Consider the following 17,006-nt stretch of genomic DNA (forward strand, 5'->3'; position numbering starts at 1 on the left):
TAAAAAGTAACATCAATACATGATAGAGAATGTCGTGGAAAATATACAATATAAACAAACATAATAATGATTTGGGCATAAGAGAGTGTTGTGGAAAAAATATAGAATATAAACTTAAACATAATAATAATTTGGACATAGTCACAAAAGGTTTCTTGTCTTTCCATAAATTCAGGGCAGAAATACTAAGCAAAGTACTACAAGGCAAAAGAAGTGAATATAGTAATAGGCATAGGTCAGATCAGTAAATTAATGATACTCCATCCAAACAAGCACATATAAACAATGTCACATTGAAGAAGAAACAGAAGGAGAAACTACTAGATAATCATAAAGGAACATAAGGTTTTTAATAAGAAACTAAATCAGGCAAAAACTGCAAAAGTGCACCAGATATTAAAACTTTAAAAAGTATAACTATAATTCATTAACTTACAGTCTTCTCTTTAACTTGCTTAGCAGTTAGACCACATAATGTGTATGTATGTAGAGAGGAAGAGAACAAGGAAAGAAAAAAGAGAGAGAGAGTTTTCTACTGTGGCCAACCATCCTGCTGACTTAAGAGATGCCCCACAACCACAAGAGATATGATGTGATACAGGAAATTGTGAATGTGCACATAGAGATGTAGCATTTAATTAATCTATAATAACTTCCCATCATTCATCAAAAGAAAGAAACCATGGCCATAATAAATTTCAGAATTTTGGTGGAGTTGAAATTAGAAAAGGGAAGTCCCCATAAACAAATTGGGGAAAAGTCAACTTACGTTTACTACTTTTGGACATCTCAAAGCCAAATCTTCAGAAATAAACCCAGTCCCATCTGTGTGAATTAGTTCCTTGCCATTATCATCAAAAACTGCCACATTGTTATCATCCTGAGAAATAAGTCAGCACTGAAAGTTAAATCAGTGAATGGCCTCAAAATAATGAAAAAATTTTGGGAAGGTCATGAGTTAAAATATTATCTCCATACCAAGCACAGTATGTCTTCAATAAATTCAACATTCACTGCCCTAAGATCAACTGGTAACTCTATAGTCTTTGACAAAATAAGAGAAAATCTGCATCATGTTCCCAACATTCGTAGCAATTATTGAAGCAATCCTTGGTGCAACAACCCTTGCCCCCTAAGTGACAAAATTTGGTTGTACTCGAACAAGTTACCTTGCCATATACTTTGACAAGTGAGGAAGCGTATGTACATGCATAAACATAGCCCTAGCTTCAGTAATTGATTTGTTTGACAAGATATAATCCTCTGCTTGGTCAATAGCAGCTCTTGACTCTGTGCGAACAAAAAAACACTTCACAGAAGAATAGTTATTCTTCTTCTTCTCCTCTTTCCCACCATCTTTGTAAACTAAGAAGAAAATTTAACAATCAGGCCACTTCAGAAGCAAATCCATTCAACAGTATACTCAAATGAAACCACAACATTGAATGATATAGAAATCAACTGGTGTCCCTCCAGAATGCTCAGATAGGAAAATAAAAACATAGTCACAAATATCATTTATGGGTTTTAACCAGGAGGTTTCTCTTGAGTATAATACGGTGAAGTTGTTTTCCTTGGGAAAATCTCGGTAAATTTTAAAACAATTAAAAAAGTCTTAAAAGTAAAATGGGAAAAATAAAAAAGTGGTAGCAAAAAATGTAACACAAAAACACAAAAAAAATGAACATATATATAAATACCTTTTGGAGTTTTTCTCAAAAAACGCATTTTTTGCCTTTTTTGGCTGACCCATTTTTCGAGTTTTTAATGTGTTTTTTTTTAAACATGTTTTTTGCGACTATGGAAAAACTAATACATTAAGGTTTTAAGAACCATAATTTCTTGATGGATTAACAGCACAGTGATCAAGCAAGAGCATAAACAACATAGAACCTTGTTTAACCATATCTAACAAACAGAAAGAGTAAAGCTTAAAAGGAAAAAGTTTCTAATTAGGAGGAAGACCATCTACATGGTGCAACCCACTTCCTATTTACATGCATATATATACCCACTTTCTATTTACATGCATAGATATATATATATATATATATACATATATATATATATATACCTATATATATATATAGAGGAAGAGAGAGAGAGATTGATGCAAGATGAAAGCATAACCAAATCACGAAACTGGATCTAATTATATTTTATTTAGTACTTGTAATCCATCCCTTTCTCTATATAAAGGGACGTTGGTTCATTTTGTAGGAGTCAATCAGTTGAAAGAAATGAAGTGCTTTCTTATTTTTCTTCTTCTGTTCTTCTTGTTCCTTGCTCGTTTGCTTGAGTTTTAGTTAGTTTTAGTTTAGTTGTAACTGCAGACGGATTAAGATTTGTTGATCTTAATTCTTCTTGTGATGCAATTGGTATCAGAGCGAGGCTTTTACGAACATGAAAGACCAAGTTCAGCAAACCTTGCTGACCGTAGCAAGGCAGGAATCTGATTTATCTTTCATTAGACAGGATCTTATTGTTGTAACCAGGAAGATAGACGTTGCAACCAGGACGATGGACGAGATCAGAGCAACGCTCTGCTCGTTTTTGTAGTATGCACAAAATAAAGCAGAAAATTACCAAGCGTTTCCTGCAAATGGTATTCCCAATCTCTGTGCATTGGGAGCTGAACGACCGTCGCAAGGTTACTCTGCGAGAGACGCCAGGGCTTTGGGGAGAATCTTGAATGCATCAATGAAAGGAGTTCTTGCCGGAGGTCCGTTGCCAGCAGGTGTAGCAAATCCGACACTAGGGCTCTTCGCCAGAGCTCCCCTGTTTCCGTCAAAAGGTAGTGGAGAACCTGCCCATCGTCAGGCAGAAGTCACGGCCCACGTTGGTCTGCCCACCGGTGAGCAAATGAAGGCACCATGTCCGGCGAAGGGAGCGATGTCGGCATCGGCTCCTCCTAGTGCATTGGGTGAGGTGCGGCAGACGTCGTCGGCTGCTGGTGGTGCAGGGGACGTCGCCAGCAGTTCCGCTCAACCAAAGGGGCAAAATCTGGAGGCATCTCTGTCCGACCGGCCGCCGCCCGTCGCTCCGCCTCCCACCACAGTTCGAGGGTCGAGGGAAAGTCGCCCGCCACCGCCGTTCACCCACCATCATCATCGGTGAGAGGCGGTGGGTGCCCTGCCCTCTGGTTTGCCCCTTCTGCCTCTGTTTGAGGCGAAAAGGGGGAAACTCGAGCGAGGCGCTCGAGGGTTGGGACTGCTTCCTTTTGGGACTGGTTCAAGTGAAACCGGGTTTTGGACCCGGTTCGAACCTGTATAGCTCAACCTCCTCAATGCAAATAAGCTATATGTATATATATATATATAAAGAGAGAGAGAGAGAGAGAGAATTTGATTAGACTGTTTAAATGCAACAGTTAATGTGTTCCTTTTGCGATTTAACCTTACAGGGTTAACATATATTTAGTTAATTATTTTTTGAATTTAATATGATTTTGATCAGACATGAAACTGAATGGCCCATATAACATCAAAATTTTAATCGTGGAGAAATCCCCATTTTTCATAAAAGTAACTATAACTAAAGCATATTTTGTATCAAATTAGTTTTTATAAATATCCTAAGGAATGTGTTCAAAGAGTCCCATTTTTAGACTAACTATTCTAACTCATTTTCTTCCCTTACTTGCTCACCTACTTTTGGTTCAAGAGTTTGGATCCGGACCCAATCCCACTTCTTCCACTTTCTTTAACCGGATCCGGTGCAGGGTCACTCCAGAACCAAGTCCAAGCTCGCGTTCCTTCTCCAAAGCCGCCACCAAAGCCGCCACCTTGATCATCAACAGAAGATAGAGCAGACCACCACTTTAGCATACATAGGCGAACGGTGAGACCTTTTGTTCAGCAGATCCAAACGTTGTCCAAACTCTCTAAGGTGAAGAATCATTTTGGCAGAATGAAAGATTTAAGCTCATCGAGGACGACTCTTCTCCAACTAGGGGAGTTGGATGCAAGATGAAAGCATAACCAAATCATGTAATTGGATCTAATTATATTTTTTTTAGTACTTGTAAATGGATTCAGATCCGCAATCCATCCCTTTCTCTATATAAAGGGACGTTGGTTCATTTTGTAGGAGTCAATCAGTTGAAAGAAATGAAGTGTTTTCTTATTTTTCTTCTTTTGTTCTTTTTGTTCCTTGCTCGTTTGTTTGAGTTTTAGTTAGTTTTAGTTTAGTTTTAGTTTAGTTGTTGTTGATCTTAATTTTTCTTGCATCAGAGATGGTACAAAACATGCAGCCTTTTCCACCTCAATCCCTCTTGCAGATCTAAAATGCAAGCATCGTAAGTCCAAACCACCCCTCTCCTATCTCTCTCTCATGAAAGATCAATGGATCTTGCATCTTCCTCAGACTTCAAATGACTTAAAATACAAAGTTTAATAAAACTATGGAGGAGGCCCATCTCACCATCAACCCTTGGATCTCAGATCATCAATCAAACAACCCCCAAATTTCTCTTGCACAAGTAATCCGACATGATACAAAAATGCATTACATTTCGCTACCATGACTCACGTATGCACTATGCTATTTGCTCAAAAGAATCATACTCAATAGTTCTTAAGTTCTTATAGAATTTGTTTCTTTGTCCTACTTACAAAAACAAAAACATGGTTTAAAGATTAAACATAAAGGGAGATATTTACCGAAAAAACGATAAAGCCGTAATCCTACATAAATTCCATCATCTGCAACATTGTGAAAAATATTTGTATACTGAGGTAAGTGAAGTTTAGATCCACTAGCGTTCTCTGTTTCAGCAAACTTGACCAACAAAACATTGTCATCGCCTAGGACTCTTTGAAGGATATTAGTCGTGTGATGAAAATATGGACCCTGCACACAAATGAGAAAGTGATACTTGATGGCCATATAGAACTAGCATGGAAAACTTCAATGACCTCCACTTAGCCAACTGAAACAACATGCATAGTAACCACTTAAGAGACATTGAATTGCAGAGTGATCAAGACAATCAAGATTTGAAACAAGAAAAGGAACAACTCCATCATAAAACTTTTTCCATGTATTTTTTCCCCCTCCATTGTGCTGTCCTTCTACAACAAATGCATTCAAATTGTTCACAACATTTCCTTTCATACAATCAGGTTTTTGTGCAAGAATTTGACCACGTCAAACAAAACACTAGTTGCAGAACATTAACTAGCATTTGATACTTAACATCTTCAGACAAACAGGAATATAAGAAAGTAAGATGTACTGTACCATATCTATTTAGAAGATATGCCTAGACTCATCAGGCTAACAACGTTAGATCCATAGAAGGCTATTAAACAACCTTAAGGACAAGAACAATGCAGAGACATAAATAAAAGAAAATAGAAAAGGAATGGCAGCTCAACAATGGAAATACAATATAACAAGGCCCTACCAACTCCAAAGAGGCTTCCAGTAATCTTACACAAGGAAAACTGATGTTGTTGCATAAAGCTTACTTTCCTCAGGAGGATAAAAACATAAAGAACAGAAGAAAGGCACAAGGTCGATCATGACCAAGCATTCTGCACATTATCATTTATATCACAGTTTACATTTTAAAAATTATGAAATCCAAGACAAGCAATCAGGCATCTTTCGTTACCTGCTTTTTAAGCATGATGGCATAAAATAGGGATGCCAAGATATACAGCTATGATATAGTTCGCAGATCAATTTTGAAGAAACAACAAAGTGGAACAGTGCCAAAGATACATCCAGAACCTGGTGTTCACCTTAAAACTGATGTTACCATTATGGTCAACGAGACAATGATACTGATGAGTTTTCCCAGAATCCCAATCCTGATTCTACAAATCAAATCAGCAAAACAGTGGACTCAACAGCAGTTCAACTTATAAATGAAATTTTAATTGTCGACAAACCACTTAAAACATTATATGGCTTGCACTAATGGAAGAAATCATTACAGACATAGAGCGATGCCATCAACTGCAATACAATATTTTAAAAAATGGCAGGCAAGTCAAAAAATAAGGTTTAGGCAGTCTTTTAATGTGTCAGGGAATCCACCATGAATCTTCTGTCACAATACCTTATTAATTTTGGATATGCACAATTTTAGGAATATTAGAAGTGGTGCACTTATGATGCTTAAATGCCGTGCAAGTTATTTGCATGATTTTCCCTGTGTCCCATGAAATTCAATGATGGTACTTTATGTCATGTTAAAAGTATGTGATCAGGACTTCATGTGGGAAAAGGAAGGAGAACAGGCAAGTTGTATTCCTGTATGATCTCTAGTATTATATAATTTATCATGTATTGCTAAATTAAAGCAGCAGAGGAAATGTCTCATGGCTACTAATTAGGGAAAAAGTCAATGATTAAACATGTTGAAAATGTATATAGCCAACAGCATATATGTACGCATGTGCATAACTGTATGTATGTAGCCATTTTTCATTGCTAAGCAGAGGTTTGACGGTCAAAAAATGCTGCTAAGATGGACTGAACCAAGTGATTCTGGTTGCAGTAGATGCTGGAGGTGACTTTTAGAAATAGTTTAGATGATGCTCTAAAAGGTGTAACAAAGTTCTTACCTATAAATTCAGACTCCTGTAGATTTAGGCAAAACATCATCTTGTGTAAATGAATATAACTTTCAGACAGTCATGCAAAGTTGTCTTGATAACAGAAAGAGCAGCTTTTATATATGGCAAGAGGGAATCTTTGATTGTGTAAAGCACACATTTCTCTATGCATAAATGGTAAAAGTGCTCTCAGCAGCCTCCATTTCATTCAATTTTGGGACAGTAAAGCATCAACTTTGACTTGGCGCAAAGATGTTCCCCAATACAAATGCTAAAAGTGCTATAGAAAGCTCTTGTTCATTCAATTTTGGGACAGTAGAGCGTCAACTTTGACTTGGCACAAAGTACATGTTGTCTGACCTTCTTTGGTTAGATCGGTGTCTGAGCCAATGCTACATTGAAAGAGAGCAACATTAATTTTTCTGTCCACATAGCAATATTGATCACTTGAATTTCAATCATATTCGAGCCGCTGTGTAGAACAATATGATTTTGTTGAACCAGAACTGAAGGTCTCAGTTTGTAACCATTCAAAAGCATGAAGTGGTTTGAAAGAGCAGAACCGGTGAAAACAGGAACTTGCATTTTTCTTTAACCTGAATCTTATAATTAACCCAGAAAATGCACATAAATACCGACGAAATCTTTCTCCACAGGACCACATATGCAGTTAAGCATTTGCTGTTCATAAACATAATAAAAAAACCAACCTGTTTCAATCTTCCATTTGGGACGCAATGTCTTCCTATTGCTCTCCAAACTTCCTCCTCAAAGGTGGACATGGGCAAATCCTTCAACTGAAGGATTTTGTCCACTGATATTGCATTTTCAAGTCTTTTTCTGCATACTCTCGACAAATAAAAGATAGAAACAAGGACACAAGTAAACCAAGACAGTCAATAGCGTCTATTTTTCTACTTTTTGCAAAATCAAGACATAATTCTTAGGTGAAACTTACTCCCCAACGTAACTTAAGATTAGAAATGCCTTTCGAAATTCGAGTTCCCCCAGAACCACCAAATGCTGAGAGGTGGTAGGCATGTTTGCATTTCTGAACACCAGTGACTGGCAAGCAGTTATGGACCCGTACGGATTTGGGAGCTCTGGATTATTCGTATAGCCTTCATGTATGATAATACAGATGAGCCGTCAATCACTCAACAGTCGACCACTCAAGCGATATCAAAAGCAAATTACGATTACATTAATTATTTATGCAAGTTCCTGAGCATTCCTATTGATATCAAAAGTCAGAAACGATCTGCAGAAATAGAAGAGAGGCCATTTTCGCTCTCTCTAATGCAAACGCTGCATAACGAAATTCGAGTTCAACAACTTGACGTCCACGCACTTCCCAATTTCAATATCCCAGCCAGAAAAATAAAGACAATATATCTAACCATCTGGAAGGTGCGAATAAAGCAACCTCCCTTGGAAATTCCAACTAAGATCATCGGAAAGGACACTCACTAAACCAGAGAGAGACAAACGTACATTCCTTTCGCTCTATCGGGGTCACTGGTGAGCCGGCGGGACTGGCACTTCCTGAGGTTCGGCCGGTACCACGGTGCATCTTCACTGATAAGATGATAGAGGCGGAAAGGTTGGTAACCCTTCCAGCCGCGATCGCATTGAGGATATCAACCGCGGTTTCCTCCGGGAGGGAGCTCAGCCCTTCGAGAGCGCTAGCATCCGGCGCACCTAGCGACCGCTCTTCACGAAGTCGCCGGAGAGTGCTCTCAACGACCGGGGACAGACGAAATTTCAGGGGCGAGCTCATCGCGTCCGTACACACACACACAGGGAAAAAGAGAGAGAGAGAGAGAGAGAGGGAAGGGGACTCGAAGTTGTCGACCAAATTGAGTAGAATTTGAAATCCTCTCCAGGCTCCAGTTCGCGTTGTTTTCGTTTGGCGCGAGAAACGAGACCGGTTACATGACGTCAGCTTGCACTGGATTTAAAATTCCAGGTGATCTGAAATCGTCGATTCCGAGGGCACCTTCCGTCGCTCAATCAAATTTATGTAACGATGAGATTCTCAATCAAATTTATGAATGATGGGATTCTATGTCACGTCCTACATTGTACTCTGACAGAAAATGTGGATTTTAAATAAACTGGTTAACGTTTGATAGCCCCAGATTGGATCTGAAATCAGATGAGAATTCTAGACCTTAGATAGGCTCGAGTTGATCGAGCCAAACTTTATGTGCGGAACTGAAATGTTGGCATGTAAATGTTGTAAATGTAGGGTCTTCAAGCATGATTGTCAACTTAAACATCTTTTTTGTTGTTTGAAGGATAGACCAACAATATGATTAAGAAAGTTGTGTTTAGTTGTGATTTCTAAGAAGATGAATTATGAAATATATTAATATTTGACATAAATTTTGGATTCAATGATAGGATGGATATGTAAATTCGTAATAAAGATGGCGGTCGCATGTTTTCATATCAATTTCTATCCTTCTGCGATATGAATTCAAGTACGATCTTTAGTTTAGGAGAAATCAATGAAATGGCATCAATTCAAATCTTGTATTTTTGAATTGAGAGAGATCAATAATTCTCGCTATTTCTTACATTCATGAACCAAATTCGATTCAGTGGTGTCATCTACTACAAATTATTAGTGTTCAATTGTTATATATTTTGTCATGAAATTCCCCGAAGTTTGCTAGCAACTGACCTCATTCTTTGAGCAAGATGAGCAAACACTTGCTATTTTACTGAGTGACCTTTGGCAGCAAATTCATTTTCCTAATCCCTAACTCGTTTTATTGATCATGCAACGTATATTAAGCTTTCACTTCAATTATAGTGAAAGCAGCAACAATCGCTGAAAGTGCAAATGAAAAATTGCACATATCACCAACACGAAAAACTAGGCATCAATGTGTAAATTGCCTTTATCACTATCAGACAAACCTTCATAATTTGCTGGTCCTTTACAACTTATCTGCCTTTTTCGCTCACGGATTCTTTCCTTACCCACGAAGTTCTCTATCGCTAGTGGGTTCTCCTACTTATATTTAGTATCTTTCTCTCTCTCTCTCTCTCTCTCTCTCTCTCTCTCTCTCTCTCACACACATATATATATATATAATTTAACAATGGAAATAACTAATTGTTTTCTCTTTTTGTGTGTGTGTGTGTAGTGAGTGAAGGTTGATTCTTATCCAAACTCACTCAATCATATAACCAAAACAGTCCATCTGAAATAGATTGATGGTTGAGAGAAGAAGACAAGAAAAAATATGTGAATTCGTATTAGATGATGAAAATATTCATCAATTTTTTTTCATTGTTTTTCTCTAAACCATTCACTATGTTGGATTGAATGGCTAAGGATGGTTTGTTGTTCTGAAAAATTATAATCACCATTCAAGTTATATATATATATAAAGCTCATGTTACACCACTCTTTGATTACTGCGTGCAGTCTTAGAGTGTTGACCATTGCCTTGATGTAAAAATTCTTCCTTACAAATGTGCCCTAAGGCTAGGGTTGATTCCTCGGATCTTAGATTGAAGGCTGATCTTAAATTCGCATTAGGTGAAATCCACCTTAAGGTTATGGTTGATTCCTCGGATCTTAGATTCAAAGCTGATCTTAAATTCACGTTAGGAGAAATCCACCGATGAAGCAAACAGTAGACTCTACAACTGTAGATTTGAGATCAACATTAATATTTTCTTGCCATTATATTGTCAGCGCTTAGATGCAAACACTCATATTCAAATAAAAGATTCTTAAAAGGGTAGAAATTGAATCGCACAGTACTTTTTACGGTGAAAAATAACTATCTAAATCCCGAAAAACTCATAACCGTGGAGATGCTTAAGAGAACATTTGAAGCAATACACTTGCTTCATGAACACTTGTTTTAAGAACGGTATGGTCCTGTTCTAAGAAACATAGGATGATCAAATACATGCTATAAGAACCACATTCTTGTTTTAAGAAACATTGGGTGATTATAGAAATTGTTTTTAGATCCAACCAACAAATGTTAGACATAACAGCACCATGTTTTATAGAACAAGAACGTGGTGGTCTTGAAATATGTGACATAAAATTATGTGTTTTAATGACACAATCTTCTTATCAAACACCCATTTAGAGTCTACTGATCTCTACTGCACTTTGTATGAATTTATAAAACTGTGGTGGATAACTTAAAACAATATCTAGCTTGGGTCAGCGGCAAAGACAGGTGTGGACTACGTGTAGGCAATTGAGCACACAGACTCCAACTTCTTATTTTTGTATTGATATTTCTAAGTAATTTTTCTCCTTATGCTGATACTAAATTTAGTGATCAGTGATTGAGATTGTGCAGAGCAAAACTGTACTTACACATCTGAGTGCAAATAACAATAGAAATCGAGCTTGATGTAGAGCAAACTGGCATACATTTCATAACCATATGGATCTTAAACCAGATTCATGTTATGGGGACAAGCAATCAATGAAGAACTGAAGGGATTCACTACAAGATTACTGTCATACACTTCAAGATCTATACAAAACTACTGGGCTTTGAAGGGATTAGATAGAAAAGATGCACCTACAAGCGAAGGTCAAGGAAATCAACCAAGTTGTAACACGTAACTAAGACCAATTATTGCACCAATCTACCATGCTTTTGTTCACACATGGGGACAAACGCATATAAATCATGAAGCCGTTGTGGAGTTAATTGCGTGCATGGAATTAAACTAAGAACAGCTCACATGTGGCATCTATTGCCTCACGCTTTTTATAAGTATACTAAAAGATTTTTCTTTGTAAATAATGAAGTTTGTTGAAGTACCCTTCAATGATCAATCTGTGGTTAGTGCGTGGACAAACTTAGAAAAAGGAAAACTCCTGTGCTGCAATGCCTTGTGCGAATGACGCCAAAGGGAAATGAAAGAGGAGGTCGACGGCCTGGTCCAGCTAGGGAACGTCATTGATGATTCCTATCCGCTAGCTCTTATCCTATTGTGGTAGAGTCTCGTGCTCATCAATTTTCAGTTTTTCACTATAAGATAAATTTTCTTCAACTGGAAAATTCGACATCTTGAAACAAGGGTCTTCTTTGTCAAATACTCAACCATAAATATTTATTGAAGTAAATAATGTATGTATATATTATATCTTAGCCAAATGATGAGTCTAGTGTTCTATGCATTTTTTTAAAGATTCATTTTAATGTTTGCTCAAAGAAACCGCTTTTTGGATTTCATACCGTTATGCTTCTAAAGTTTTGATTTGCTCACGAGGATTTTGGTTAGACCTACCATACACTTTTTAACTTGAATGTTGCACTTGTCACTATTTGCAGATTTCGAAACTCTTAGATGTTAAATCATCATACCGTTCAGTTGCATTACACCCCTTCAGACTTCAAAAAAATTAAACATGAATCATTTAAAATATATAAAATACGTAACGAATCGTGAAAATACAATTGTTCGTATAGAATTTTATGCCAAGGAAGCTAACACAATTAGTAGTAAATTCCTTTATATTAAATGAGGTTTACGCGCTATATTCTTAATCGTGATTTTTTTATTATATAATTTAAACTATGTTGCACCCACTTGTATAGTACGTCGGTGTATGATCTCAAATCTAGATCGTAAAAATGTCAAAAAATAGTGAAAAAAAAAACAGGAAAGTTGAAATAACGTACATAATACAGAACGATCATCGTCACTAACATATCACTTTGACGTGATCAATTTCTTTAAGAAGATTTAAAACAGTACCGACTCTCACGGAAAACACTCATATGGGGGCTTTTAATAAAGCCCCACTGGATAAGGCGCCACATGATCTGCACCTCAGAGGGGATTCTGCTTCGTGTTTCTAGACGACACATGTTCAACTATGCTGCAGGAACCAAGCCAAACTCTGTGGAACCCGAAGTCTTGAGTCGACACGTTTCACCTAAACAGATTCGCGCAATCAGGATTTTCAGAGAAAAGATTGTGCTGACTGACACTCATTGCCACGGGGTGACCCTTTTCGGACCGTACAGTGCGACTAAGGAACCCTGACAATCATTTCATTTTGGTTTGAACTTTCTCAATCTAATAAAAGTGTTCATGGATTCATAAATTTTAGCCAGCATGTTTTCAAGGTTGAGGTATGGATTGGCCCAAGCTCAGTTTTGTAAAAGATGACCACTTTACTTGTAAATTATAAAGCACTAAGCACTGAAAAAAATAAAAAATAAAAAGTTGAGTGAAGACTTAGACCTTTTGCCAAGTGAAGCCTCACTTGCTTGAAAGAGTTTAACCATTATGACATCTCCACTGATCCGCCGTCTTAATTTAGCAGCTGCGTGGTCAAGTAGGAAGGTAATTGAACCCATTTGAGACCAATTTCCTGGCTATTGCACAAAACAAAAGGTGTGGAAGCCACCGTCTTCCTATGAACACAATGAGAGGCCTTTTATTAGGCTGACGCACTGACTTCAAGAATGGAGTAAAAAATTTCTAGTTAGTTTTAACATCAACATGCAAATAAGAAAAATTGTCATGAAATGTCAATATAAAACTAAGTACTTTTATGGGTATGTGTAGGCAATTGCCCACACGTTGTTCATGCTTGCTTCCCAACCTGCTCATGAGGGAGGGTGGATTCTACACCTTCCCTTTTTATGTCATAAGACATAACCAAATTCTAACCCATTTAATTGGTTTTGGTAAAGAAATTTGGTTCTAACTTTTGTATGAACTTGATTTCAATGCTGGTTGTTCTGATTCTAATATAAATTAAACTGCAATTTCCAGGTGAAACTTGATTAACCGGTAATGCCATTACATATATGCATCTTACTTTTGTCATATGCTAATGGATTCAAGTATATAAAACTGATTTTGTTTCCCTTTTTTGCTATTATACTTGAGAGAGACCACCTCAAACAAAAGGACTTCATTGCTTGCCATTATAAGCGGCAAGTTTTCATTTTAAATTTTCTGAATATCAATTTTTTGTGTTGCAAAACAGAAAATACCGCTAGACAATTTAAAACCTAAGAAACACAAAAAGTTGGTCATATATGTTATGAAAGACAAGGAATTGAATGAAACTTCTAACTTTAACGAGACAGTAGTCCAAAAGTAAAAACTGGTTGCTTGCTTGACAAATGACAAGCACTTGCTGCAGGCAGATACATGTTTTATCTTTCAATGTCGGTAGTAACCAGAATCTACTTTCTTTGACTAAAATATATACAATATAGCATATAGCCAAAAGGCAAAACCTTCAAATATACAATTTCTTATATGTAGTATAACTAGCGCTTCCAAGTGCTCCTTCTAAACCCAAGTCAATACAGTCTCCGTCTCGAGCAACCCGCCGGCTTCCGCTCCGGCGAGAGGGAAGCAAATGGTCTCAAAAGCGGCAAAAGCAAGAAAGAGCAAGCAGAGAACGTGCTCACGAGCTTCCAAACAAGCACGAAGACAGATGGCAGCGGATTTGCGACATGCCAATTTCAGCAAATTTGATGATGCGACAGCTGCTGTGGCGTAATGAAGCGCTGCCCTGGCCTAATGAAGAGCTGCCATCTGCATTTATCCTGCCTACCATGTTCCCTTCATCGACTTTTTTTATCGTGAAATAGCCTAGGCGCCTAGCCTCTGCTCTTTAATCTAGTATCACGAAAATATTTATCCACAGGATCACGTTCTTGGACTCATCTTCGTCCTTTTCACTGCAGCCGTGTGGGTAGAGAGAGAGGGAGAGAGAGAGAGGGAGGGAAGATGGAGTTTGACGCTGAGGGTTGTTCTTTCGTTAGACTGGAGAGCCACAGTGACTGTGAGATAGAGATAGAGAGGAGAGAGAGAGAGATGTTCTTGTGAGTGGAGAGCAAAAGGGTCAATTGCTGCGCTTTTGCACAAGTCATGTGGGGGCAGAAGCGCCTGCCACTTCACAAATGGCCTGGCCACGTACCAGGACGCCATTGGAGAAGACAATAACACGCGTACAACCTTTTCAAATAAAGGGCGCTGCTCTGCCAGATGAAGGAAGCGAGGGAGAGTGAAGCAGGGGAAGGCAAGCAAAGGCCTTTACCGAGGAAGAAGAAGAGAGATCTAAAAAGGGTTCAGTAGAGAGAGCGAAGGAGAGAGGATGGAGCAGATCTCTGTTGCCCCTTTCGTTCTGAAGACGTACGAGATGGTGAGCGACCCTTCCACCGACGCCCTCGTCACATGGGGCACTGCCAACAACAGTTTTGTGGTGCTTAACCTCTTCGACTTCTCACAGCAGCTCCTCCCCAAGTACTTCAAGCACAACAACTTCTCCAGCTTCGTCCGCCAGCTCAACACCTATGTGAGTCTCCCTCTCTCTTGTTACAAAATTTCTCTTGGCTAGACGCCTATTTCTCAGCTACCATGCTAAAAGAACAAGAAGAGAATGTAGTGTTGAGCAGACCAATGATTCATTTCTTCATGATTGAGGATCTCAAGAATTAGTATTACCGACTTTCTAGTGTCTAGGGTCTTCTCTCATGAATAGTTCCCAAAACGACACTTAGTGAACCCAAAAGGAGCATAGTTTGGCTCTTGATGCATGTAAATGACAGAGGTTGAAGCGTTCTCCAGGTTGTTCCTTTATTTTTGAACTGAGCCACCATATTGATAAAACTCTGCAAACTCAAGAATGGAAAGTATCAGGAGCACCTTTCTAGTTCGACGACTTACTCCATATTGTGACAGCCCGTGAAGCTGAAACAAAGCCATTCTTAGGCTCTTCATCCCTGCATGTTGCAGTAAAAAGGTTGAGTGTTGAGCAACTTATGATTCTTTTCTTTCCCCACTTGAATAGAAACTAGACAAGGGTGGTGCTGATAAAACACAAGAATGCCAATAAATGAGTTGTCACTAACATCTTTATAGGCTTTAGTCTCATGCCTGTATTGGGCTGACCAACCATACCCATAAAACTCTACAATCCGCCGAAAATGAGTGTCGACGTCTTTCTAGTCTCTGATCTGTTCCATGCTGAGTGAAACTCAAGCAAGTAGATGTAGATTTTACCAAGAACCCCAAAACATGAGTGTCATAAACACCTTTCTAGCCTCTGTTCTCATACCATCTGATAGACAAGAATTTCGAGAAATGAGTGCACGGATTAACCCGTTTCTAGGCCCCGAGTGTTTCCATATTGAACAAGTCTCGAGAATCACGCGGACCATATTTAGGCTCTTCAAGGCTGCGATTCCTTAGTAATGGAGATTGGTGGTTGTGCTTTGATACTGACTTTTAGTAGAACTCAACGGCCATGACGATAAAAAATCAATGATCTGCACATAACAAATTCCACAATCGAGATTATCGTGTTCGTCCTACTCAGGGATTCAGGAAGGTTGACTCCGACAGGTGGGAGTTTGCAAATGAGTACTTCCTGCGAGGACAGAGGCACCTATTGAAGAACATCATAAGGAGGAGAAGCTTCCAGAATGGGGGCGAGATCAGCAGCCGCGTGAACGCAATCATGGCAAGCAGCACTGTGGAGATGTTGCTCGCCAGCCAGGTGGAAAGGCTGAAGCATGAGCGAAACTCCATGGTGGTGGACTTGGCAGAGCTGAGGCAGAGCCAGATGGCCATGGAGGAAGAGGTGGAGGAGATGAACAAGAGGCTGCAAGTCACAGAGAAGCGGCCGCAGCAGATGATGTCTTTCCTTGCCAAGGTAGTGACAAACCCCGGAATCCTCTCTCGCATGAACAAGGGGACGAAGCAATTGATGGACGAGAATCCGACCAAGAAGCAAAAGATGATAGCACACGCTGAACAGAAATACTCCCCTCCACCTTCGGTTGGTGATGCAGAGAATCGGGTGCTTGTGGTGGATGGGGATGAAAACAAGAATGGGGAAGGGAATTTTGAGGTGAATTCTGAGCTTCCATCCTTCTCAAATTCGGGGATGATGAGCATGAGTGCACAAGTTGCGGCTGAGGAAGAAGGGGAAGAAGAAGAAGAAGGTCCACTCTTAATTGAGGACATACAGCCACCTGAATACGTCTATGAATGCCAGCAACTTGTTCCTAAGCATAGATTAGAGAGACCAACTTTGCCTCTCTCTGGTCCTGCTTTCATAAAAAGTGGCTTCTGACTCTCACCAGATGCAAAGTTAAATTTGGTGGGAACTCGGGACAGGGAGGCTCTTTTGTCAGGGCAATCTTTTGCTCCTCTTCCACGTCTCTGTCTCCCTATCTTAAGCAGATACTAGGGGATAAAAACGATGAAAATGGGAGAACAAAATTAGTTCTGCGGGTGAAGCTAGATTAGGATGTGTGCAATCAGGATGTGTGGAATCTCTGATGTGTAGATAACCGATTCTTTGCTTTTCCATCTTCTCCTCCTTCCCGTTTTAGTTGGTAGGCTTGTAATCCGTGTAAACTGCAGAAACATCAGTAATAAATTTGTAGAAAAAAGGTTCATCTA

At 38.9% G+C, this 17,006-nt stretch overlaps 2 protein-coding genes across 4 annotated transcripts in view; one reads left to right on the top strand and one right to left on the bottom strand.

The window, feature by feature from the left end:
- Positions 1-8,527, bottom strand: part of LOC116260444 (probable RNA-dependent RNA polymerase 5) — a 39,275-nt gene extending 30,748 nt beyond the window's left edge. The window contains exons 1-8 of one of the 3 annotated variants that reach the window (XM_031638791.2): positions 8,061-8,526; positions 7,525-7,687; positions 7,277-7,406; positions 5,748-5,822; positions 4,662-4,851; positions 1,170-1,365; positions 979-1,066; positions 770-880 (exon numbers count right to left, since the gene is read on the bottom strand). In XM_031638791.2, the coding sequence (XP_031494651.1) occupies positions 770-880; positions 979-1,066; positions 1,170-1,365; positions 4,662-4,851; positions 5,748-5,822; positions 7,277-7,406; positions 7,525-7,687; positions 8,061-8,346 (1,239 nt within the window). In that variant the 5' untranslated portion in view covers positions 8,347-8,526. Of the gene's footprint in view, positions 1-769; positions 881-978; positions 1,067-1,169; positions 1,366-4,661; positions 4,852-5,747; positions 5,823-7,276; positions 7,414-7,524; positions 7,688-8,060 lie in introns of those variants that run through there. The other 2 variants (XM_050078918.1, XM_050078919.1) reach the window with 2 other exon arrangements.
- Positions 8,528-14,084: 5,557 nt separating this feature from the next.
- LOC116246331 (heat stress transcription factor C-1-like) lies at positions 14,085-17,006 on the top strand. The gene is made up of 2 exons (XM_031618160.2): positions 14,085-14,892; positions 15,916-17,006. Exons 1-2 carry the CDS (start codon positions 14,692-14,694, stop codon positions 16,672-16,674), a joined length of 960 nt encoding a protein of 319 aa, XP_031474020.1. The 5' UTR covers positions 14,085-14,691; the 3' UTR covers positions 16,675-17,006.

This window comes from Nymphaea colorata, chromosome 1 (assembly GCF_008831285.2).
Source record: "Nymphaea colorata isolate Beijing-Zhang1983 chromosome 1, ASM883128v2, whole genome shotgun sequence".
NCBI lineage: Eukaryota > Viridiplantae > Streptophyta > Magnoliopsida > Nymphaeales > Nymphaeaceae > Nymphaea > Nymphaea colorata.

What these genes read in the sequence shown, in the direction of transcription:
- LOC116246331 (XM_031618160.2), top strand. Translation starts at nt 14,692, where the DNA reads ATGGAGCAGATCTCTGTTGCCCCTTTCGTTCTGAAGACGTACGAGATG. An exon ending in TCCGCCAGCTCAACACCTAT is followed by an intron (nt 14,893 to 15,915) that starts GTGAGTCTCCCT and finishes CGTCCTACTCAG; the next exon opens with GGATTCAGGAAGGTTGACTC.